Here is a 27032-nt window from a genome sequence, read left to right on the forward strand (position 1 = left end):
TGGCATCAGCAACTGGATTGTCTTTCTGGGGCTTCAGACTATTTTGTTTACATCTGCAGACAGTAGTGACAATGTTACTCGAAAGACCAATCACTGTTTAAGGGAGTTGAATCAGAATTATCTGATTCCTGTTAGGGAATTCAGGTACAAATTTTATCATCTAGAACTGACTAACCAAGAAACCTGGAGCCTCTTGAAAATGAGTGCACAATATTCTGGTATTTGGAATACTATTTTCTTGGCACTTAAAGTATTCAGGCCAAAACAAAGGGCAGGACCCTTATTTGCTGTCAAAATAGCAAGGCAGTGGACCCCAAATAGTTGGACAGCTCCTCTGCAGAAGGAAAATAGAAAGATGTTGTGTTATTCAAGCTGGAGGAAAATAGATGTTTAGTTGTACGAAGAATCAGGAAGGAAAGAGAGGCTCTGGAAGAAGAAAAATTAGAAAAGTAAGTTTACTTGTCAGTTGTCAGGGTTGATAGGAAGGCTGATTAAAAATAAAGGTGATAATATCTTTTAAAACATTACATATGTGTTGATTCTGGGAGAAAAGATCTGGGTCGGTCCTCTGGGCCATCTGCTAGCAGGAAGGAATCTGTTGATTTATTGCTGAGCCGAAATGGAGTGAGCCGTCTGAAGTTGTTTGGTGAATATGGGATCTGCACTCGGGCCCTTTGTGATGGTACCACAGTATCTTCACTAGATAACCATGGTGAGAACTTCATGTAGATGCTTTGATCATCATCAGCTGAAAATACTGGGTTATCAATTCCTAAAAAAAAGTTTACGAGTGACAAATACAATTAATCAAAATAATTCCTTGGTAATACAGCAAGATGCTTTGTAAAAGGAGAATGGCTATAGTAGGAGAAAAATAGGCTGATACATGCCGGCATAGGTATGACTAGGCCAACACACAGACCATTGTATACACATAGGTTGCTCTTTCTACCTTGGCTATTGCTAGTCATTTTGAATTTCTATTAAAGAGAAGAATTGGATGTTATATCCAATATGCAGTTATGTTTGGGATATCTGGAGATAAAAAATAAAATCAATAAAAGAAGAAATCAGTCAGCAAATTTTAAGCAAAATAAAGCACCATATAAAATAATTGCAGAAAATTCAAACCAAACCCATAAAAAAGAAACAAATGATTGAAAAAAAATGCAAAAGCATAAACTGCACAACTCTATAAGGAACTGAGATGTATGTGAAGGGGTAAAGCAGGCCACAGAACGGTCAAAAGTAAGTTACATGAGCCTTTTAATAGATATCAAGTTTGTAGTGTTTGAACAGAAAAAGAAATTTTAAAAATTACTCTAGATCTGCATCTTGCCACCCACTTATTTCTGGATGTCTTTATACATTCTCAAACATAGAATTTGTCACGGAACAGTGAAAAGGCTGTATCAGCATGTCTGCCAAAAGAGTACAGAAACAAACACAAAGGCGCTAAAAAGAAATAGTAAATTTTAAAACTTTATAAATCATATCACATAATTTCTGTTATATGTAGTGATACACTTTCAATCTGATACTCTGGAGCCCTTAAGGGTTGGAAATCAAGTCCAATAGATGCCCCAGGAATGCTGCAAATCTGCCTTTTTCAGTGACTGCTATGAGCCTGTAAGGATCTGAGGGAGTTGTGAATTTAAGAGGAGAAGAACTACCTGAAAGAAACAGCATGAAATTTATCACAACAAAGTGCTTCAAATGCAAGTAGAAAACAGTTCCAAAGGACTAATATTGACTGGGCTTGTGAGGTAGGACAACTCTAAAATAACATTTTCATTGCTAAAAATAATTAGGTTAGGTCTGGTTTAGGCAGTCATTCTCATAAATCCTATCAGCAGGAAACTTGATGCTCTCCATACCTCCGGATATCCAAAACTTGTTATCTGTTAACATTAATATTAAGCAAATATATTTTCTAATAAAACACATCAAAACAAAACAAAAAATACAGGCTAAATCAACATCATTTCTAGTATTTTTTTTTTTAACATTTGAGAAAAAAAAAAACTTTCTGTAGGTAATTAATATTTTTACCAGTAGGAGTATCTGTGAAATTTTGCTTCGTCACATTAGCCAGGAAATCAACTCCTTTGCCTAGATGCAAAGTTTCATAGTCATTATTTTCTTCTGATTCAGAAAACTCCAAATCTGGAAAAAAAAGAAAGTCCAATTTGATCAGAGATTTGTATCAGTTCTGATAGAAAATGCTATTTCATGCTGTTTTGATGCTGGTATAGTTATCAAAGATATACAACAAGGATCTAGATAAGGGCAAAATTTAATCAACAGTTGTAGCTCTGAAATGCGAATGTGAATATATATAGAGTTTGCAGCTTAGATACCAATTACATCAAGAAACTCAACACAGGTTTCCAGCTTGCATTATTATCTGGAGCTATGATAGAGAAAGATCTCACGCTCTGGTTAAGCTTTTGGCTAACAGAATTGTCTGCTTTCCTGGGACTCAAACAAACCAACCTATGACATGGCACCTCTGCTGCTGTGTTTTGTGTCTTAAATGCTCAAGTGTTGACAAACGTTGTCCCGTTACAATGACCAGTCACTGCTTTTTCATCATTTGACAAAGGTCAGCATTAGTATCCTGACTGATTTCAAACCTGGTGAGGTCATTGTTACTTCTACAGTAGTAGATTCAGTTTTACGACAGCTGCTAAAGCACTTGTTAAGACTGTCTTCCAATTAAGCTTTTTTTTTTAAGTAGAGGATGACATCTATACACAGTCATCTTTAACACGACAGCATTGACTGTCCTATATATAAGTAAGTATTCGGAAAGCTCTTCGCATGCAAAAAGGTTCTAGAATATTACACTTATTCAGCCAGCCTGTATTGCCCCTGTCGGTCAAAGAAAAATAATGCTCAGAAAATTATTCATAGAACATATATGAAGAAAAATATCTTTGCTTGAAGCTATTGAGAAAAGATGAATGCCTCTCTACTTCAGTTCTTTTTGAGATCAAGGGGTTGCATGCATGAACAGAGGAAAGAACACAAGTAAGAGTCAGCTCAGTGGCTTTTAATCAATGTTCCAGTTTTTAAGTGACACATTGTTTTATAATTACATAACAAATGTAATCACTGACATAATGCCAAAAGATGGCTAAAACGTGAGGTGAAAGAATTTGGGGCTTTACATGCAAAACCACCTTTTGCTGGGGATGCTTGCTAGGCCAGTCAGCTTCAAATTACACTTTCAAGCCTGACCTGTGTGTTGGATTTGTGCATGAAGGGTGAATCAGTGCTGAAACTGGCCTCTGGCTGTGTGTTCCTTTCAAAGCTACACTCTTCTTGAGTTCTAATGTGCTTGCTTAGCATCAACTCTGATTCAGATCCTTCTAAACAAATGGACCTTAGATCAGAATGTCATCTTAGCCACTGAGTTTTATATGGCATAGTGTCCTGGGCAGATGTATCCTGCTGTGATGAAAAAGCAAAATGTTAGCAGAAGTTGTTTGGTGCAGCTTATCCAAAAGGAAGCTGGAAGTTCATCTATGTTGTAGCCACTGCATTGTTTTGTTTTCAAAATTAAAATGTGATACTTTAAAAATGTGAGCAAAAAAAGCCGATTAAAATTTGGTTTGTCATCCAGCTGCCTAGAAAACCAGCTTCTAAATCATTGAGACAGTATATTTAAGCATGGAGCAGATCCCTACTCTGAGATATGAATTATGAGTTATGACTAGAAGTCCCTTTTTAATACCAGCTTCACTGTTGCATATCAGAAATTTTTTTTCAGTGATGCTTTACTGACAATGTAGCTGGTAAAATGCAGTTAATGAAACTGGTCAAAGAGTCTTTTTACCTTTTTCCTTCAAAGTAAAATCTTGTACTGGATTTTCTGAAGGTATTTTTCCATTTGGTATGCCACTGCTGTTTCGCTGAAAGAAAAACAAAGTAAGTTAGCAAAAACGCTACCATCTTCAGATAGCAACGGCAGTGACATCCTTTGAAATCACCAGTTCAGAAGCTTAACCCTGAAATCTGTTGTGATCTTTGCTTGAGAAGTAATATGGATGTTGTTAGTTTCCCCCCTACACTCAAAGTCACTATAGGAAAAGAATGGACCTAGAAGAAGGGTCCCAAAGCATAGAGAAAAGCAGCATGTGAGAAGATGCCCCTTGTGTTATCTCATAGTTTAATTTCTTCTTGCTTAGGCCCTTTAAGGTCATGAAGTTCTATAGGACAGAGATAAATGCAGGACATACGACCCTTCAGAGTCCTTGCCCTCCCCACCCCTTAATTTGTATAATTGGTGGCTACATCTGGGTCCTTGTGCAAGTATTTTACCCTTTTTTGGCCCCGGTCTCGCTTGTGGATTTTATTGAGCTTCTTGGGATGGTTTATTCCTAGTTTGGTACTCTTGAAAGATTCTAAGCGCTTCCTCATTGTCCTATGGAAAATCTCCTTCTCTTGTTTCTCATCTTCACTGTGCATGATCTCATGTCGACTGTACAGGTGTTTGTGCTGTGGCCAGGAAGGGAAGACAATATTCATTTATTTAGAAATATAGCTGGAAGCCCTGAATCAATGCATTCAATCAGTGTCATGCAAATGTAAACACCACCATTAAAAAGAATGAACCAAAGACTAGATGGAAGACATTAATGAAACTCCTATTTTTCTTTCTCTTTCTTTACTATGAAACAGATATAAGCCCAGGAATTTTAAGTACGTAAGAGTGACTATAATTCAAAGTAAGCCTCTCCCTATAAGTGTCTGAATCACTTCAGTCGATACACTCCATTTAATCCTGCTTTAGAACCTATATTGGACCCAGTTCTGCATTCCACTGGCCCAGTGAAATTAAAGGCACTAGTTCTGTTAATGAGGCATGTTCATAAATTAGAAAGAATATAGACAAAGAGCCTATGTTCCTCAAGGGTGCAGATTTTGCAGGTGGGTTCTTTCCTTTTGAGTTTTGCTCCCAAGTTTTCGTTCCTAATGTCTCCTAGTTTTAGCTTGGAAAACAGTCCAGTGCTAGCCTTCTGCGCTCACCTCCTGTCTGGGTTTGTACAGGTACTGTTGCAGGGTGTGATGAGCGACTATATCTTCTGTGTCCCGGATACTTTTCCTCCTCTGCTCTAAAGCTTGCATGTCAAGGCAAACTGGTCCAGCTTTTTCTCTCCTGAAAAAGAATACAATACACAAACAGCGGTTTTAAAAATCAATAATTGCTGAAGAGGAACTAAAACCAGGAAAATGGGGAACTAGAGGGAGAAATGAAAATGAAGTTTTTTTTAAAAAAAAGGAAAGGTCAAAATTGGCTAAACGAAAATGAGTGAGCAAATGCCTAATGGGGAATGTGAAAAGATTATTGCTTTTTTGTCTTTCAGGTGAGCGTAGGATTACTTTCTCAGTTTACATGACCCATGGTCTGTTCGGTGAAAGAATCATGAAAGAGTTAGGGAAGGAGCAATTTTTTTCCTTGCCTCTCTCCTGACTTTTTCTGGAGCAGACAGAGAAATGACATCTTGCCCTGTCTATAGCAGTTCATGAACAAAAGGCACATGAAACAACTCTAATGTGGCTGTCTGCTTTATCTTACGAGCCTCTACTGCAAAAATTTGTTTGTGTGTAAAATGCAACAGTGTAACTGTATGTTTACCCATTTTATGTGGGAGAAAAGATAAACTGAAGTTCAAAAAAGTAGTGAATGATGCCCCTGTAATTTGCATTTTTTTGAATTTTATATCACTGTTTCCATCCATAACATAAAAAAACCCACAAAAAAACCTCACCAACAGTCCACATTGCTTACAGTAAATAAGACACAGAGCTTTCCACAGTACTTGGGCGTGGGGTGCTGAAATCCACATTTACCATGTTGTCTGTACTTGGAGAACGTATAAATGCCAAGGAACCTCGACGTTCTCCCTGGCCAAAGAAAGAAACAAGACATATTACAGCTATAAACACCTAGGGCAAAATGTGTATCACAAAATGCGGATAATTTTTGAGGCTGCTGTATGCAAATGGCACAAGAAGCAGGGAGAAGTTGTATTTAAATAATGAATACAAACCATTTTTTGTTTTTATGGTTTCTTTACATTGACTGATGTTATCCCAATGAACAAAGCCAGGAGAAAAACTATTGGGCTCTTGTGAATTGATTTTGAGGAGGTGAGTGATTTCTTAGGCCTCAATATGTTTGCAAATTAAATCCTTGCACTTTCACAGTCTCTTTTCTCTTCACAGACCCTTGTGAAGATGGACCTTGTGAAGGGATGGACCTTTTACTTTGTACCACATTGCAAACCAAGTACGTAGGGATATCCATGCAAATTTTTATGACTCGACATCACTGCACCAACAATAGCATTTTCAAAGATATGACTTTAAGTTTCCTGTTCTCTGCCAGACTGGAAACAGCAAATGTTAATGGTGGTAGAAGCCTACAAGACTATTTGAAAGAGGTTATGGCATGAAGAGAAGAGATACTGAAGAGATGAGATTTGCTTTCAGTTCTAAAATGGGTGTTGCAGAATTGAATTGCTGGAAAAGCTCAGATTTATGTCTTCACAATTTTCCTCACTGCTTGCATAATCTCTTGTTTAGGTGAAAGGTAGCTGTTGAGTGGCATCATGGTGACATACGCTGAACCCATCTATAGTTTTGAATCACCGCACAGAAAAATCACATAGCAGGTCTCTACAGTTTAAACTGTAATAAAGAATACACCAAGAAAAAACATCTGCCTTGCAGAATATTGAAAGAGATTTGATCTACGTTTCTCCAACTTTAGCTGTATTTTGTCCCCTTTACATTTTTGTATTCATAGAGCAAATCAAACAAATGTTTCCTTTTACTGTGGTAGCCCACATACATGCTACAGTAGTACGTGTTGGATCAGATCGGTGGCATTAAGAAGTGCACTCTGGCCTCTGTAGGCAGAAAACTTATGAGGAAAAAAAAAGTAAATTCTGCGTCAACGTCATCCCGTCCATTTTCTTAAGTGTACCTGACTTTCTTTTCAAATTGAGTATAATGTTTCATACATACATCATACCATATCACCAGTGGAGGAATTTTAACCAGAAGTAGTTATGAACTGTAAGTATTTTAAGTCGCTTCTATTCACTTGCTCTAGATTATTTTCATTTTGCCTGGCTTAGGCTCTCCCCTCTCAACTGTAAGGAATTTATTTAGGTTCAGACTGAACTCTCCCAAGCTCTTGTTTATTGTACAGATGCAGCATAACAGCAGAGCCAAAAAAAAGAAAAATTTGTAAAATAGTTTTCAAACTCCTGAGTTTCTTGCAAGTGAGAAAAGAGTGAGTAGCTGGGGGAGGCAGATATTTACTCCTCCTGGAAAAAATTGCTTCATTTTCAATGTCACCTTGTAATTCACAGGTATCTAGCTCAAAGATGTATTTCAGAAGTCAGGAAAAATTGTTAAAGCACTGTATCATTGAAGCAAATATTAACGTGAGAAAGGTGGAATGACTTGAGGATTCACAAGTCATGACTAATCAGGCATATTAACATAACTACTTTCCACTGGAAGAAACCATGTTGCAAATCTTTTGTAGAATCTGGAGAACTTTTAATTTCTTTCTCTATTAGAAGCAGATCAGTAGACATTTGCCAATAGAATTTGTCTGCAAGACACAATATACACAAATAGCGTTTGGACTAGGGCAGCCAAAGTCAGTTTCCTTGTGTTATGAACTGTATTAAGGTATAACGAAAAAGCTAACTCTCCTAAATAATTAATAATTTCACTTAATCTGACATTACTATATGGGATTCAAGACATTATTGGGTAAAGATTCTGGGGCTAAATCTGCATGGTTTAGTGATCTATAGAGCCCTTTGCATCTGTTAAAGAGAAAAAATATTGTAATGAAACTACTGAACAGGTTCAGCAGTGAATCTGAACATGAGTCTCATGCACATCAACATCAAAGTCATTATCTAACTTTCTTCCTCTGAGGTGTGACCCAGAAAGCACCACAAGAAAGAAAATTACTTCTTAAGCTGAAATGGTCTGAAAACTAAATGAGTAATTTACAAAATCTCAAAAAGAAGTATTTGCTTATCTTGTGAACCACTTTCCTTTTTTCACACTAATGTCATTTCTGAATTTCATCTTATTTTCTGAGTGCAATCTTTGAAATTTCACTGTTTAAAATATTCCATTTAAAACTATCCTCTACACTGTATGAATACTGCACATTTGTGGTGATTTGAACTAAGGTGGCCAGTTTCATACTGAAGAAGGTTAGGAATTCTTACACAATCTGTTAACAGTGCTCCAGTCTGGGAATGGTATTCCTGCAGAAGGCCAGTAACTTTCTTCCATTCTCTATCTTTAAAAATTTCTCCTGTTGCAAGTCTTAAGTTTCTCTAACTACACAATTCTGTGATTGCATTTGATATCTGTTTGCTATCACTTTAACCCTAATTTTTGAAGTGTGGGCATTATGATTCCACTGAATTGAAGTTATCCTTCCCAATTTTTTTGTATTACTGTGATCTGGCAGAATGAGGTTATCACAGTCCACTACTTTGGTAATATATCCACACCATTTGGATGTGAGCTTCTTCAAATCAGATTTGTCATCACATAGAACATAGAGTTCTGCAGGAGCCAGACTCTGGTGACACATTTAGAAAGACAGTAGTTTGCCTGATCCCTTTGGAATGACAGTATTTTTTCATGCAATGAATATAGAAACAGAGTTATTCAGTAAAATCCAACAGAAAAGTAGACTGACATAAGTGCAATATACTCATACTTGGGGATCAGGCATAATAATGAAAACTACAACCACTCAAACAGGTGATATTGAGACTCAAAACATATTTAGAAAAAAAAAGCAGAGCAGAAATGAAAATAGTTTTCTTTTAGACATCTCCTGCAATGTATCAACTTTAGGCTATATTATGAATTTAAAAAACCAACAAAATCCAAACGATGCTATAATACGTCAACAAGTTTTCATAAGTACCTCAGCCACATAGCTAATTGCATCCTTCAAGTTGAGTTCATGGAAAACATTAAGGATCTGGTCTCTTGATTTTTGAGCAGACCTTCTCATCAGTACTTTACTGAGGAATTTCCTATCAAAATTGGACCACCTGATAATTTAAACAAACTGTGTTAATGACAACAAGTAATTTTAGTTTCACAGTGTTTTTAGTTCAGCATAAATGATATTTTTGTGAGCCAAGCACTTTTTAAAAAATGGTGAACATAGCAATGTGAAGGATTTGTGTTTTGAAACTTTTCATTTAGCATTTAAAGAAAGCTAAGGAAAAGCCTGGTACAGAGTTACGCAGCTGTCACAAAGCATTTAATAGGTTCACTTACCAAACACTACTAGAACAGTAAGAGTGCTATGATTACAGTATCCCATTTCAGAGTCACTAGGACATTTTATACTGTGGGAGATCATGCTACCTTATTTTGTCACTTCTGATTACGCACTGTTATATTCAATAGCTTTATTCTAAAAGTTTAATTTTCTTTCCTCCTTTGGAAGGCAATCTGCTTCTCCCCAGCTGTACTGTAGGACAGCCAGCCTAGAAAATCAGTTCACAGCAACAGTGCCCCTCCAAAAGCACTTACAGAGGGCCTTATTCATGGCATTGATGTACTCTGGGGGATAGAAGTGATGTGTATTTCTGTGATTTACACTTCCAAGCTTGTATGATAGTTGGATATCTGTCATTTCATATTTAGGCACCAGAAGATAGAGACTGCTTTACTCTTATCTACCTTCCTCAAGATTTTCTCTAAAGGGCATGAGGCAACTTTGGAACTACTGTTCAAAGTGATTCTATCCATCTTGCCCAATGGCTATTTTGAGTTTACAACTTTTTATTCAGATTGTTGAAACCATTTTGTTGTTAGACAAAGTAATTATCACTGTTCCTCTTCTCTAGCCAGAACATCTGACAAGCAGTCTCTAATTCAGGCTGCCACACCTGAGCACATCAGTGAGGATGCTAGGAGCTGCCATTTCTGAGGAAGCAGCACTTTCAGGTACCTATTGTCCAAAAGAAGCAGACTTAAGGTGGTCTCATTCAAAATACATTAGTCATCAAACCACACACTCAACCATGAATCTACATTAAGCTGCTACTTCTCTTAATACTCAGGGAGATTACTTTCTGACATGTACGAAGTCAAACTCTAGTCTTCCACTTTACAAATATTTAGCTCCATCTTCAGGACAGTATTTCAAAGCTGAGGATGTATTCCCAAATATTCCATTTGGGATGCCTCATGAAAATTCTTCACTGCGTAAATGAACAAAGAGCAAAAGGAAATGAAGGAGACTGTCTCTATAACGGGATACAGACAGGTGAGCAATTCTGCTTGAGCTCAGATACGATCTAGCTCCAGCCTAGGAGTTCTGTAGTTATATGGGCATAATGCTAAACCTAAGCTAGTATACTCAGCTTCTCAGCAAGGATTAGGGGAGTACTCTGCAGTAAACTAACTCAATCACATGGCTTTTGGATTGGAATTGATATGTTGAGTCAGCAGGACATTAGCAGGTCAGACTGTGACTGTCTGCACCTATGAAATGACCTGACTCCAGGGAGAGAAGAACTGCCTAACCTTAAATAATACTCTTAAAGATGTTCAGATTTAATGTCCTTTTTTATACATTTATTCATCTAGATTATGGAAGTCTGCCCATCACAATGGTAACTCTTCATGTGTACTTTGAAGAAAATGGTGTCTGTATCTTTCAGCTGAGTAATTTTACTTCTCTCAAGATGCATCAACCATAAACAGAGGGGGATGGAAATGATCCATAATTTTCATCATTGATTTCAAACTAATAGGCTTAAACTATCTGAGTCATTTCAAAGCCCTCTGCCATCACTTTCAGAGATGTTGAACACATCCTTTATAGAAATAGGATAAACAACTAGCAGTCACTGATGAGGTTTTATAGTGTCTCCACACACAATTAATGTTCATGAAATGGCATATTACAGAGAAGGGCCAACATTAACATTTTAGGTTAAATCTTGTGCAAATGGCCAGTCTCAAATCTTGAGAGAAGCTGATGCCTGGTTGTGAACTGAGGCATTTGCAAAAACCTAATCTGAACCGAGGAAGAAAAAGAAAAGATTCCAGTTGTAGGGGACAAAAATAAACTCTGTTCACAATTGCTATATTTCCAGTATTTTCAGTATATAACCTTTTAAACTACATTTGACATCATTGCTGTCCCTAAACTCACAGGCTTAAAAAGTCATAATTTACAGATAACATTTCCTAGCAGTATTTCAACATTCCGAGTTAGCTACTACTTACTTGTCTCTCAGATAATTATGTCCTATTTGTCCAGAAATGTCTTCTATAGCAGAAAGAATGTGATCAAAGGCCTAGGAAAGTGAAAGTGGTATTAATATTTTATAGAAAGAAAAGGCATAATTAGAAAATAGCTCAATTTATGTCAGGTTAGTCGGGGTGACTATGCAGAATAATTTTATTACTGCTAAGCAGATTTTTTTTCCCATTTACAGAAACACTAACTACTATATGCTTTTCTTCAAAGGTCCTGAGCTGTCTAACCAGTTCTTTACAAATTCACTAACTATTCTTGAATTACACGGGTTTCAGCAGGAAGGTACTTAAGTCTCCATTTTAATGTTCACTTTTAAGACTCTCTTTATTGACTCATTTTACCATCTCCATTTCTGCCCTATAAAGTACACCAGCCACTATTAGTGTCTGTGATTAAATCGGTTGAAAAATTTCCCGTAGTGTTTCTTTTTAGACTTTTCAGGAATCCATACTTCTCTCAGAGTAGAAGTAGGCACCATTCTTTTGCTATCTAGGACAAAATCCCATACTGGGTATATTAAATAGCTGATAGAAGTCCTGATTCTATCCTGAAACTCTTGATTCAAACCAAGGCAGCTGCAGGTAGAATTTGGTCTTTTTCGGTATATGGTTGTTAACACTTAACTCTGGACATTGGAGTGATTGCTGCAAAATATACAGCATGCTAGGTTTAGAACAACATGGGTGATATGGATTATTCCTGAATATATTAGTTACTGCCTCAGGAGATATTTGATATGGAAGCTGCAAAAATGATATTATAAATAAGTTGTCTCCCTCCACTCCCTGAGAACAGGCGGTGCTCCCTCTCTCTGATGGCTTGCAGTTTATACAGTTCTAGAAGCACTGTGCCTATTCTGCTGGAATATTCTAGGAAGTGGTGAATCAGTACATACAACTTTACAAAGTCTTAGGATTAACGTTACTGCTTGGCCTGCACTACTAACTGACATGTAAAGGTAAATCCTATAAATGTACACAGACTGTATTTCTTCACCTGAAGGAAGAATCCTGATTTTCAAATAGTAAAATATTTGAATGGAAATTTGAATTACTGGGTAACAAAAGCATAGTATATTTATTCAGCAGTCTGTAAAAGAATTCCTCAGAATTCCCTGTCCATCACCAAGTAGTTAATTCACTTCAGGTAACCTCCAACATGAAAACAGGCAAGGTTAGAAGTTCATACAAAAATGTGTTAAAATACTCAAAGCAGGATAGCTGTAAATCTGAAAAGTTTATGAATTAAAGAAGGCCATGAAAGATGTCTTAGAGCCTTTTGTCCTTTAACCCATATTTATATTGAAAAATGTATGTTTTACTGAATAAAAACTTTATAATGTTGTGAGAAAGTGAATTAGAAGAGATCATGTTTCAAAATCTTTTAAAAGGTTAAAGAAATGCAGGCACACACAGAATTCACACTGAACTAAAGCTATTACCACTAATCTGAAATTTCAGTATATAATTAAAATCTGCACTGGGCAGCAGACTACCTTGCTATGTACACCCACAAGGCTACGGGCCCAGATGGGATTCACCCCAGAGTAATGAAGGAACTGGCAAATGAACTTGCCAAACCACTCTCTATTATCTACCGGCAGTTCTGGTTAACTGGAGAAGTTCCAGCTGACTGGAAATTAGCAAATGTAACGCCCATCTACAAGAAGGGCCGGAAGGACGATCCAGGGAACTATAGGCCTGTCAGCCTGACCTCGGTGCCAGACAAGGTGATGGAACAGATCATCCTGAGTGCCATTACACAGCACATGCAGGACAATCGGGGCATCAGGGCCAGCCAACATGTATTCATGAAAGGCAGGTCCTGCTTGACCAACCTGATCTCCTTCTATGACCAAGTGACCTGCTTAGTAGATGAGGGCAGGGCTGTGGATGTAGTCTATCTAGACTTCAGTAAGGCATTTGACACTGTCTCCCACAGCATCCTCCTAGACAAACTGGCTGCCTGGGGCTTGGATGGGTGGACTCTTCAATGGGTTAAAAACTGGCTGGTTGGCTGAGCCCAGAGAGTGGTGGTGAATGGGGCAAAGTCCAACTGGCGGCTGGTCACTAGCAGTGTCCCCCAGGGCTCAGTTCTGGGGCTGGTGCTGTTCAATAACTTTAGAGATGATCTAGACGTAGGGATTGAATGCACCCTCAGTAAATTTGCAGATGACACCAAGCTGGGTGGGGGTGTCGATCTGCTGGAGGGTAGGAAGGCCCTACAGAGGGATCTGGACAGGTTAGATAGATGGGCCGAGACCAACGGCATGAGGTTCAACAAGAACAAGTGCCAGGTCTTACACTTCGGCCACAACAACCCCATGCAGCGCTACAGGCTAGGGGAAGAGTGGTTAGAGAGCGGCCCGGCAGAAAGAGACCTGGGGGTGCTGATCGACAGCCGGCTAAACATGAGCCAGCAGTGTGCCCAGGTGGCCAAGAAGGCCAATGGCATCCTGGCCTCTATTAGGAATAGTGTAGCCAGCCGGTCTAGGGAAGTGATCGTCTCTCTGTACTCAGCACTGGTGAGGCTGCACCTTGAATCCTGTGTCCAGTTCTGGGCCCCGCACTTCAAGAAAGATGTTGAGGTGTTGGAGCGAGTCCAGAGGAGGGTGACCAAGCTGGTGAAGGGTCTGGAGGGTCTGACCTGTGAGGAACGGCTGAGGGAGCTGGGGTTGTTTAGCCTGGAGAAGAGGAGGCTCAGAGGTGATGTTATTGCAGTCTACAACTACCTGAAGAGAGGTTGTAGTGGAGTGGGAGTCGGCCTCTTCTCCCAGGCAACTAGCGATAGGACAAGAGGACACAGCCTCAAGCTTCGCCAGGGGAGGTTCAGGTTGGACATTAGGAAGCATTTCTTTTCAGAAAGGGTCATTAGCCATTGGAATGGGCTGCCCAGGGAGGTGGTGGAGTCACCATCTCTGGAGGGGTTTAAGAAAAGACTGGCCATGGCACTTAGTGCCATGGTCTAGTTGACAGGGTGGTGTCAAGGCAATGGTTGGACTCAATGATCCCAGAGATCTCTTCCAACCTGATTGATTCTGTGATTCTGTGATTCTGTGATATGCAAGCTACAAAGCCTGCTTTCATGTCTTTTCCATAAATAATATTTAAGAAGGAAAAATAAACTTACTTCCACATGCTTTGCCCTAGCGATCTTCAATTAAACATCCTCCTTTTTTAGATGAAGAGAAAGAAGCATATTACAGCTGTGCTGTTTCCCCAGTACTGTCTGCCCCATTGAATTCTCAAGTGAAAGACTAGAACTTCAGTTGAGTATCGCCTCACAGGACTCAACCGAAAGACAAATTACAGCCTATAGATAACTTTTGAAATGTTTGAAGGATTTTGCACTTGAAATTTGATTCTCTCCTCCCTTCCAAAAAGAAATTTTCTCTAATATTTTTTTTTTCTCTTAAGGCACTCTGTAACAATCCAAAAGATACCATAGTTTTGTTTAAAAATATCTTACTCTGCCATGAAGTTTCTCATTCAGTTTTGGCTCTCTATGTTCAGTTTTCTTCACTTTCAGCCACTGTACCAAAGGCTTGATAGTCAGTCCCTAAGGATTGAAACATGATAATAAACACTTAGGAATTATCTTAGATTTTTCTCCAGCTAGTCATTGTTAAAGAGAAATAGAGCATTTTTCTATGCTATATGGTGGTTCTCATACTTCCTCAGTTGATCTCTGTCCCCTTTAGAAAATGATATAATGCAGTACCCTCAGCTCCTGTTACAAAGGTGTGAAAAGACACCAACCAGCAGAAAAATAAATCTTCTACGAGAAAAATATGGTAGTGGAAGGGTTAAAGTGTTTCCTATACCATTGAATGTAGTATTTTCTGCATATATCATGAGTTTATAACCACAATTAAACGTTCTATGATAAATTTGAGAAAAAATTCCAAGCTGGTATATACTGACACATCTCCATTTAAATTAGAGTTGGTTTTTTTTTTATACAGAAAGTGCTATTTTGTTTGGATGCTAAATACTTTCTTGTCCCACTGCTTACACTTATGTTTTAAAACAAGGACTTAGGCTCAGGTAGATCAGCTTAATGGCTGTGTTTGCCCATAAAAAGGACTATTCCCTGTCGCAGGTGACGGATGTTTAATCAGGTATTAACTTGAGCACTATTAATACCAAGCAGCTAAGACTGAACATTTTTTAGCACAAAGGAAATTGTATTTTGTCCCTTGTGGTGCCATACGAAAACATAAAATAGGATCTTTGTTACTAAAATTACAAATTCAATTACTCTCTCCGTTCAGTGAAACAAGATGCAACCTTCAGCTGAGAAATGCTTTAAGCATTTGGTATTTTTGTGGGACTCCTTCTCCTTGCAAGAAGCATGCTTAAGAAGTTGAATTACCTGGAAAATAACAGTAAAAAATACAACAATGATAGTTGTGCTGACAAACAGGTTTTTCTCTTCCACTTTGTCCTCATCCAGAAGTGCAACAAGAGCAAAAGCGACCGCTCCACGTAGTCCACCATATGACAACACCACCTGGTCTATTATCTCCAACTGGACCATTCTGTAGTGGTTAAGAATCCATGTCTGTAAAACTACACCTATAAAAAATAAATGCCAGCATGTCTAGAAATACCCTTATAAAATGTCAATATCCCAACTGTGTGTAACAGAAATGATACCACCAATCCGCTTTCATAACAAATTCTCTACACCATCTACTTCTTCCTCTGTATTGCTACACTGCCAAGGAGGGCAGGCCCACTTTGTACCTTCCCCTTTATGTTTATCCAAAGGAATTAGATGAAGCTTCTTCTGTGAGCCAGCAGCTCTTCCGAGAGTGCTACTTTCTGGCATAGGCACTACAGGTGAAATTCTGCTATGTGCTGACCTTTGAAATTCACAGTTGAGAAAGAATAGAGTTTCTAGCACCATAGTCGGTGACATGCACAATGTCTTTTAACAGAAAGAGAGATGGGTTGAAACAGTGTTGATTTAGGGAGTAAGTGTGGTACTCTTCACAAATCGCTAAAAACAACCTTTGCGTCATTGTCTTATGGAGGGTTGTGTAGTTACGCTAACACTGTCTTCAGGCCTATAGTGAGATGCTGCTTGCTGTAGGAGACCTAAAGCTGTAGAAATCACGTCTCACAGAGCTCCCACCGTACAAAAGGAAAGCAGCTTCTCCACTCCTGAGAGTGGCACAGCATGTGTGTCCCCCTGCATCAGGCCAGCACTCTTAGCCAGTGCAAAAGAGATATTTCTCTTTTTTAGAGAAGTTGGAACTTGTGCTAAGGTAAGAGTGTCTTGTGTATATCACTGTAAGCAAGTCCTCTGGTGGAGGAGACCTTGAAAATTAATTCATGCCACCAGTCTGACTCCTCCGAGGGTATAAGAGCTGCAGTTATCTAAGGCCCAATATCATCAGGTCTTTAGCAATTTATCAATGTCTAGTCTCAATTATTTTAATGGATGCATATTGTTATTGCTGAATATTTACTATTTAATTATTGATCACTTATTACAGGATTGTTAACAACTAATTTCAGGAATACAACAAGTGACAAAGTCAAGATACTGAAAACTTGTTTAGACACCTCTTGCACATCAGCAGTTACTGTGAGGTGGCCAAATGAACAATGGTTGCATACTATTTAGAAAGGAGGACGTGGGGTTAGGCCCTTGATTCAGCCCAGGAATCTCTAGACAGAATAAGAATACAGAGTCTGGGAAAACTGCCAGATAGATAGATGTGTTTCCTTTTATTTGAATTTAATTCAAGACAAACAGGGAAATTAACCCATTTAATTTATTCCCAGATGTAAATGCAGACACCAAATCACTATGTGTGTTACTCTCTAGAAGTACTTCATTCTATGCCTTTTTTGTGATTTTAGCCCCTTTGCTACTTCACAAAACAGTGATTATATAGTAGAACTACATAGTTGGGCAAATCATTATTGGTATTTTGAAATGTTTGTAAATTTATATAAACCCAGTAAACTGACAGTAAGTAATCCCTACCTACCACAGTCTTATTTACTCAGTTTTTCACCAGTCCCTGAGAATTATTTCCTAAGCCAGAGAACCTGCCGTGTAATTATGTATGGCCTTACATCACTGCGTGTCTCAAACCTGAAATCAACCGTGAAATTAGCTTAAGAGAATCTCTATTACCAAATTGAAAGAGCTGAAGGAAAGAGATGGCTGACAGGACTCACATCTTTTGTTAGTCTGCAAGTTAAAGAACAAAGTACATTTCACTGGGAGATTTTGCCAGTACCATGTACTGGGTCAACAAAGGTTAGTCAGTGGGTGATTCATGTTAACCACTGGGCTAGTAATATCCTCACATATCATCAAAAGTGAAATCCTACTATCTTTTCTGCATATGATGAAGCTTACTATAGAGATCTATCTTCCTAACACCAAACCAACCATAAATTCATCTAAAATAAATGGCATACTTTAAAAGGAACAAGTCTAGAACTCCACATTTTTTTTTTTTTATTTTTTTTTGGCAAAGGAATATGTGATTGCTCAACTATAAAATTCAAGGACGGGAGGAAGATCATCCCCTTACCAATAACTCTGTATACTGAGATGAAGACCAGAGTTAACAGAATAAAAGCTGTATTCCAAGTCCAGATTTTTGGATTTACAGCTGAAATTCCCAGGAACATGAAGATAATAGTTTCTGCTCCACTGGCCATCATTTTCATGGTATACCTTACAGTTGTAGAAGATTGTTCAGATATGTTAGCCTTGACATATTTCTGACAGCAGATACCACAGAAAGTTATCCTAGGAAAAAAAAAAAAAAGAAGCAACTGTTCAGAATATATTTGCTGTAACATTTAATATTATTTCCATCTGTCTGTCATATGGTGACAAAACCTCACCATTCATTCCTAAGAAAGAATACACTCGGGAGCCATTGTGGAGGCTAATGTAGTTGAAAAGCATATCATCTCAAACATTCATCCTGAGCTGACCCTGAGGGGTCTGAAGACAGCATTTCATTAGATCATAACAAACCTTAATTCTCTTCAGAGGACCATATTGCTTTACATGCAAAATTTTAAATCTTGTTTACTTTAGACATAATGTTAAATTAATGATCTGTTTGCATTAAGATTTTCAAATCTTGAATATACTCACTGTAGCATCTACAAACACGACAAGCAAAACTGAGAAGAAAGGTATGCCAGGAATCAATGGATACTAAAAGAAGAAAGACCACAGAGGTATTCAAGCCAAAAATAGGCAAGATTTAGGCAAACCTTAACAGGCTAGTCAAGACAATGAGAGCAGCAAATAATGGACATTCACATAATGCCGTAGAAAAATATTGTTCTAATTACAAATTATAGGGAAAGATATCGATACAAATGGAGAACTGTTAGTTATTGAAGTATTATTCATCATAAAGAGGAAAGAGTCCGTATTTTGCAAAGGAAGTTCTCATGTCGTGCAGCAGATACTAGAAAACTTGCATTCCTTTTTAAGGCTGAATTACTGTATTTGCAAACAGTAGTGTACTGCAGTGTGAATATAGTAATATTCAGCATAAGCTTCATGAGTGTCATATTCTATAGCTGTCCTGTATAATTTAGGTCTTTCTTTTCAATATTTTTAAAAACCATATTCCCTTCTCAGCCCCTTCACAAGCAGTAATAAAAAGATACTTACGCAAGGATAGCAGAAAGAGAAAGCATCTCTGCGGTGAGGTAGGACAGATAGGAGATGATAAACACAAATCCAGGTTCAATGATTCTGACGTGCTTGGTGAAACGACTGACCAATGAGAGCAGGAATGCAAAGAAAATGCCAACCAGTGTGCCACCCAGGCTCACCACAAAGAATGACACTGAAAAACAAAACCAAACACAGCTTAAACAGTAGAAATACAATGGTTTGAATGAGTTCTCTTCTATTGTATGGCCAGCAAATCAGAGAAAATTTTGGAGGACATGTCAAAAATTGTTTCTAAACTGCAAAAACATGAATTGTTTTTGAGAACTTGGTATGTGAATGCAGCATTCTGTAGAAAAAACAAGGTTACTTTCTGTTAAGCCTCATCATTTTAGGCTTATTGAAAACCCACTACATTTCTTTGAACAATTTTTTCCAATGCTCTGTAAACAAATGCTTTTCCAAAAACATATTATAGAATATGCCAAAGTCACTGTTAAAACATTGATTCATAAGGTAATGTAGTATCATGTCATGCTTGAAATGGGAAATAGTGACTAAATTTTTAGGAAAATAACATTTCTTGATAGTCACTGGCAAATGTTACTTGATGGCAATCAGTGATAAGGAGTGAGAATGCCCATGTTCAATCTCAACTTTCCTGGAATGCAGGGAGAGCACAGGTTGAAACTAAGGACATGTTATAAAATACAAAGAAAGCTGTCAAGTTTGGTGGTCTTAACAACTGAACTCCACATCTGTTGAGTCTCCTCAGAAGAAAACAAATCTGATTAAGTTTCCCAAATATTCAGGAATATTCACTCATTTATTTTCTTAAGACATTCTTCTATGCCACAGGAGCATAGGAATATGAATGACAAGGAAAAGGGCTGAAAAATAACAGTTACTGATAGCATAATAATGTTTTGTTTAAAAGTCTGCATATGTACATCCATGATGCGATATGGAATTCAATTCTACTCACCTATGCCTTTGACACATTCAATCCCCGTCACTTTCTCTGGACCTATTGCAACAAAAGATTCAAACACATTGTACAGCACCTGAAAAGAAAAGTAGACTAACTTAATATTTGCTCCTGAATTAAGCCTATTAAAATATCTCATTATGGGCCCCAACATTATGAATCCTGAAATTATGTATCACTGAGGGAAATTCTGTGTGGAGGGAGAAGATTTTGCAGATTTTTGAATTTTTCAAAATGGAAAAAACGCAGTGGACCAAGAACAAGCCAAGATTTTTTTAAAAAAAACAACTTTCCATTTCTTATTTCAATATGATTTCTATCTATAAGAAGCATTGTTATATCTAGCTGTTTTTTCTAAAGCACTTCTCACTCTAAAATCCAGGTATTTGGCAGATATATTTAATCACCTGTATAACATAAATAAGATACTTAATAAGATAATAGTAAGATGCTAATAATAAGATACTGCCTTGAAATAGGTTGAACATAGTGTAAAATAAGTTGAACATAAAAGAGAATAAACTATAATAATTGTACTAAAGCTTTTAAAATAATTGACTAACAGTGATAGTGTTGAAAGTAATGAATTAATCTTATCCACACCCCTGCCTAAGGAAGTTTGTATGAACATCATTCTTGACACATGCCTGTCTAATCTATTCTTAATTCCTCCAGCAATGGAGGAGAACTTTACTATGGCTTTCTCAGCTTTCCTTGTTGTAGCTAAGATTGTTAATTCTTGTCATATTCATGCTAGTCATGTCATACAGGTTACTTTGTTGCGTAACAGCAGTCTTTTACACATTTACATTTAAAAAACGCTACATCATCCACTTTCTTCTGTCCTCCAGTCTTTCCGTTTTCAAGGTAAGAACTCCAGTTGTTTCAAACTATCTCTTAGGCTGTGTTTTCTGTCTCTTGATCATGCTTACTCTTGTCTTCTGGTTTTTCTTCAACAAATGATCGAGCTTTCTTTTATTTGTAGAGTGAATGTTTGCATCCATTTCACAGTAACAAAAACTCCTTTCCTTCTGAAAGCCAGTGATGTTCATATTTGAGTTCATCAAGGGTTTATTTTAGTATTTGTTTCTAGTAATACCTCAAAAGTACTAATGAGATGGATACCTAAAGGCAATTAGGTTTCTCTGGAGGCCCCAAATGGCGTTTTCAGACTCATGTGAACAATTGGGCTGCTGCCAGTGACCTTGCAGGTCCTTGCTGCCTCAGTTGCAAAAAATTAAGTCACTGAGCCTGGTGGACATGTCTTACCCTCCTTTGGAGCTATGCAGGAGCAGGAATAGGAGATGATCCAAGAAGCGAATTGAAGCTCTACAGCAACTCAGGTGCATAGCATCTTTCTGCCATAGGACTTCCTGGACCCTGCCCGCTAGCTTGTACTACAAAAACTATTGACTATTTTATTCTGAGAAAAATTTTGTGTGAAAAGAAAAGCTGTTTCAATCAAAATAAAAACATCTGTAGAAATCTGGGATTGTTTTAAGTCTATTAAAGTCTATTAAGTTTTTCTTTTCTTTCTAAATTAAAAAACCCAGAAAATAACATGTTACCAAAAAAAACCCTGCAAACCAAACCAGAAACTTTGTAAAATGTCCCACAATTTTTCCCAAATTGGCTTTGTTATATATCTGTTTGATAAACACCTGATTGAAGAAATATAGAGGGAAGAGGCATAAGCACTTTGGCAAGTATTCTCTCTCTCACTGTCTATATATCTGAGTTATGCATATAAGTTATGGGCATAACGGAATTATGCAGAAAAGAGTATGTGCATTAAAAAAACAACAGGAAAGAAAGGCTTAAAATCCTTGGAACTAATTTCAGTAAGTCGTGAAAGCCCTATTTGAACAGCAAAGGCAAATAAAACATACACACCTGAAACTTCATTTTAAACATTTTTATGCTCATCCAACCCAGGACTGTATATTTTTATGTGACTTAGTGGGCTCCAAGTAGCTTTCATGCTCAAATATTTAATCTTTGCAATACAGTTTGTAAGCAAGACAGAGAACACCATGAGCTATGCTACACTAGCCCATAAGTAGATACACACAGATGATACAGTATTTCATTAAAGGGGAAAATACACTTCAGAAGAAACCCTCTAGAGTTTGGGTGACTTCAGGATATATAATTTACTTACCACAGTTACCGCATCATTCAGTAGCGATTCTCCAAAAACAATGATGAATAGAACTTCATTTACATGGACTTCTTCAAACACTGCCAGAACAGCTACAGGATCCACAGCGGCAATTAAGCTGCCAAACAGAAGGAAGTCCAGCAGTCCAATATTCAGGTGGCCTTCAGAAACAAAGCAAACAAAATACAAGCAGAGTCAGCTGTGTATTATCTATAGTAATGACAGACTGTGATATTACAGATAATGCAAAATTCTTGAAAATAGGGAACCTGAGGCATCAACTGGAAAGCAAGGTACAGAAACCACTTAACAAGTTCTGCATTGTGTCACCTTGTATTCTACAATGTTTGTGGCATCCAGCATTGGCCCATGTGGATCAAAGTTGATTCTGGGAGCAGTACGGTCCTGTTCTTATGGCAAGGCACTTGAGATAAGTATTTCCAGATCTAAACTGGCTTTGTATTTGTGTTTCTAAGTTCAGTAAATTATCTGAGGTAACTGAGAACTGACAAGATGGTAAGAGGAATATACCAGTACTCCTGAAGTAAATGTTCCAAAATATTTCATGCCACAGGCCAAATTTGACTCTTGATCTCTAAGAACTGCTACAGTGGGGCTTAACTGCACTGAGTGCAGTTGAACACCACTTGTGGCCTCCTTATTCAAGTAGACATTCATTGATAGGTGCAGTTAAGGCCCTTGTTCCCAAATTATGATTCATGAGGCTACTGTTAAATTGTCTGCAAGTGGACCATAAAAACAGATGAAGGACTGAAACGTACCTCAACATGTTTGTATTGTAGCCCCTTAGGAATTTTGGCAATAGTTTCGAAAGTGCTGGAACTACAAAACTCTGGTGACAAAGTAACCCAATATTTATTTATTTATTTTTTAATCTTATTTTAGTAATTAATGTTATTTTATTCAGTTATGCAAACAGACTGAAACAAGCATCACTATCATTTTAAAAGTAACAGAAAAGGGAGAACCTCAAAGATTGCTTTGCTCAACTTCCTAAATATCTTGCAAAATTTACCCTCTTCATGCAATCAAGAGTGGTATCCCAGTCTTTTTTTTGGGGGGGAACAGATTTTTGAAAGGGTAGAGAACAGGAAAATTCCCTGTGCGTTCATTAATGGATGGAGGAGGAAGCAAGTTTCATTAAGAGGTAATGAAGCCCAAAATTATATGAGGAAGAACAAAGAAGGAATACGTTGAGAGTTCGTTCATCAGAACACAGTGCAGAGACCCATGCCCAAAATTAATAGACAGTTGTATCAGGCATGATTTTTACAGGTGAGGGAGAAATCCATCTGATTGAATGATTTGGAAGCATGAGTCAGACAATGACAGTCAGTAGCCGTAGCCAAAGGATCAATATTGCCTGTAAGGTACTTCCACAACAACATGGCCACTCCTCTAGCAAGAACTCTTATGAGATGATAGTTTTTCAAATCAAGAAAGTTTAGTGCTTCGAAGGTAATTGAAACAGAAACTAGATTCCAAATATTTTTGATACAAAATGGCATGGGCATGTTTACTCAAGAGAAGGACACTTATAAGGGCAGACAGACATAGGAGTAGACAAAACCCTGTTGTAGTCAACAATGGTCAATAATCTGGGGGAGCTGCAGGGGTACCTAGTCTCTTAGCTGCTGTCTGCCAATCAGAGAATCTACAATGTTTTCCATACAGTTTACAGGGACCTTGGTAAGGCCTTGAAAATAGCAATTCATAGTTTGGACAGACGTATAACTACTTTATATTTTCAAAAAGAGAATAGTCTTGTTCACTCTTGGACTTATTGGGCTGTGAATGAGGAACAGCCATTTTAGTGTGAGAGGGGTTGAAGCAGTGAGCTGGAGTCTGTGCCAAAAATTCTGAGAACAGCCTTGAACCTGAATCTAAGTAATGGTTCCATCAAATATTGTCCTTCTCTGCCATGCTTAAGGAAGGAACAAGCCCAATGACAATAACTATCAGATATCAAGGTACAATAGAATGTAAGCTTTTAAAATAAATTGTCTCACTGAGATTGCTTATCTTTTTTATATGTTACCAATTATAATCATTGGTACATTCTTTGAAGACTTGCAAAGCTAGTGAGCAAATATTTATGGAAAGGTTAGGACACATCTGTAATTCCTACAAAGCAGTGTCAAGGGGCATGGGGTTTCTAAACGAGATTTTTATTTATACTAATAATGCAAGTTATTTCCAAGTGATACATGACCATTGCATCCTCCAGCTCACTTCTAAAGGATTTCTTTGTTATTATTGCCTTCTCTCTCTTTCTTCTGCAAATTATAGTATCTGTAAGGATATCGAATGCAAACAAAGAGCTGCTTTTATGTTTATTTATGTAGGAAATCTATGTAATCTAATTTAGATTATGCACTCATATTGATATACAGGTCCATGCAATGGTAAAGTTGAAAGTAATTTGGTTTTAGTTCATCTTAGTCTGTAGTGGATATACATTCCTACATTTTAAAGATATTACTTTTAGAATTGTTCACTCCAATTGTAGAAAAATTGGGGTGGAAACAAAAATATGCCATAGAACTTCAACCAGAGGCTGCTATGAAGTCTTCCAGAAACTGAGTGACTGAGCATTCTCTTCTCTTCAGCAAGTAAGTAACAACATCAAGGCTTGTCACAAAGCGTGGTGCTCAGATCTTGCTTACATCTTGGAGGTCAACACAGTGTATTTAGTGGATTAGTAAGTATGTGTCATGTAGATATTTTAAAAAGTCCTACTTAGCTTTGCTGGAGAATGACATAGTTTGGATCAGGGACAAGCTTTTCTGGCCTTTTCCATAGTTGAAATTAGAACACTAGTAGGATATAATATGTCTTGGTAGTAGACACAGGTCCCCACAGTATACCAATTAACACTGATTCTAAATGTTTAAATTCACCAGGCATGTCAGTTTATTGTTTGCCTTTGTTAACATCCCTATCTTGAGCTTGTAGCTCTTTAGCTGTGACCTGTGGTAGGGGCTGATTCTCCTGCTTAACTGTAAGCTCAGAGTTCTAGTGTATACTGTCACTGAAAGATTTGCATAGGTGAAGCAGAACATGTAGCCATCAAATCCAGCTTTTATTGTTTGTTAGTTGAGAATTGTTTATGGATTGGGAGGAGAGCAAGAGATAAATGGATTTTTCACTTAAAATAAAATTTTGGGGAAAACACTTGACTTTTCCATTTCACATGTCATAAAGAGGTCAATGCTTTTCTTTAATGATTTTTATCTACATATTTTTAGAAGTAATTGCCATTCATTATATTCCCCAGAACAGGAGGTTAACAAAATATTTTTGGTCATTTTTTTTTTTTTAATTGTTCCAAGCAGTGTGGATATTTAAAGAAAGAAATCCTTGTCCCATCTGTTGCAATAGTAATATCCCTCTGTAATCTTTTTCATTCCTGAAAACCTGTATTTAACTACAAATGTGAGATTGTGGCTGCAATATATTGTGCCTACAGGCTGAATGCGCATAAAACATGTTACCTACCTATAAAAGTCAATAGTGTCTGCATCTGAGCTGTCACCTTTGTATCTTCTACAGAACAATAGTTACTTATAAAATGCAACTTATAGTAAGATAAGTATCTAAGAAGTAAGCTAAATCTATCATAGACGTCTATATTACAAACATCTGCAGTTCCTTAAGATGAGTCTCGTATGAACAAGTCTGTGGTTTAGTTCTTCCAGACTGAGAGTTTCAAATAAGGACAACACAGGTTTCCCTTAAAATGGATGGAACAGATATCCCAGTCTTATGCTTGGAAGAACTTCAAAGATGCTTCAAAGAACTCAGCCCTAAATTCTGCTACTTCCTTATGCTGGACAATGGGAGCAGTTTTTGAGGCTGGAAAACTCTACTATGTTATCTTCTGTAATAATCAGCTAGTAGTTTAAATCTTCATCACAAAAATGTTCTCTGCAACATCTGCAGCTTCTGACATTTGAGGCATTCTTTTTATCTGGACTGAAAAGGAAGTCTGTGGTAAATTGCTCTGAGTTGATTTTGCACCACTGTGATTAGAGAACAGCCCCATGACGAGCTGTTGAGCCTTTCATTCAACAGATGGGCAGAGTGCACAGGTACAGGAGTACACTATATCTGTACTGCTCCCAGCAGCACTGAGATGTGCCCTGTAAGTACTTTGTGGAACTCATTAACCTAAGAGAAATTTGTCCTAGAAGGGCTCTTGAGCTTCTTCAGTACAGACACTAAAAAAGCATAGATAGGATGTGTGTTTCAAAATACATGCAATCCACATACAATGTGAGTTATTGTTCTTCGGGTGGCAGTACATAGCTTAAGTGCACACCACGCCTGCTGTTCTGTGCCTCCTCTAGCAGCCCCATGCCCTTATATTGTAGTATAATTAAGGCAGAGCGTGTCTTACATGTGCTGCTTGGCTCTGTAAGTCTTCATTTACAATTTCCAGCCTCAGAAGACAAAATAGAGATGTGTCATGCGTACATACCCTCTCAGCAACAATTGCTTACTTAATATTAAAGCTGACTGAGGTAAGACAGTTCCATTTCACAGTAACTTTGAAGGTTTCTGTCACAGCAGAAAGAAACAAGCCCTTCAGACTGTATTTTTGTCCAGATGTCCATTAGCAGAATGAATCCTGAGCTTTATCCTGAGAATGTACGCACAAATTTTGAGCAGGGAAATATGAGAGTCATAGGTTCAAGTACCTTTTGTGCTTGCCTCAGAGAAGATTTCTCAGATCATTCTTAAACTTGGTAAAAAATATTGTGAATTGCTTCCATTACAATTGGATTTCTTTACTGAAAAGAATTGTCAAGTTGTAAAGTATCACCCATTTAACAGCTGGC

The 27032-nt window shown here is 37.6% G+C and overlaps 1 protein-coding gene across 1 annotated transcript in view; it reads right to left on the reverse strand.

The window, feature by feature from the left end:
- Positions 1-524: 524 nt before the first annotated feature.
- SLC9A3 (solute carrier family 9 member A3) overlaps positions 525-27032 on the reverse strand; it is a 52187-nt gene continuing 25679 nt past the window's right edge. Inside the window, exons 3-16 of the mRNA XM_068396633.1 lie at positions 22171-22331; positions 20007-20085; positions 19019-19196; positions 17910-18130; positions 15725-15927; positions 14819-14908; positions 11317-11387; positions 8990-9119; positions 5798-5913; positions 5035-5164; positions 4327-4503; positions 3842-3917; positions 2053-2166; positions 525-772 (exon numbers count right to left, since the gene is read on the reverse strand). Of these exons, the coding sequence (XP_068252734.1) occupies positions 525-772; positions 2053-2166; positions 3842-3917; positions 4327-4503; positions 5035-5164; positions 5798-5913; positions 8990-9119; positions 11317-11387; positions 14819-14908; positions 15725-15927; positions 17910-18130; positions 19019-19196; positions 20007-20085; positions 22171-22331 (1994 nt within the window). The remainder of the gene's footprint in view (positions 773-2052; positions 2167-3841; positions 3918-4326; positions 4504-5034; positions 5165-5797; positions 5914-8989; positions 9120-11316; positions 11388-14818; positions 14909-15724; positions 15928-17909; positions 18131-19018; positions 19197-20006; positions 20086-22170; positions 22332-27032) is intronic.

This window comes from Nyctibius grandis, chromosome 3, assembly GCF_013368605.1.
Source record: "Nyctibius grandis isolate bNycGra1 chromosome 3, bNycGra1.pri, whole genome shotgun sequence".
In the NCBI taxonomy this organism is placed as follows: domain Eukaryota; kingdom Metazoa; phylum Chordata; class Aves; order Nyctibiiformes; family Nyctibiidae; genus Nyctibius; species Nyctibius grandis.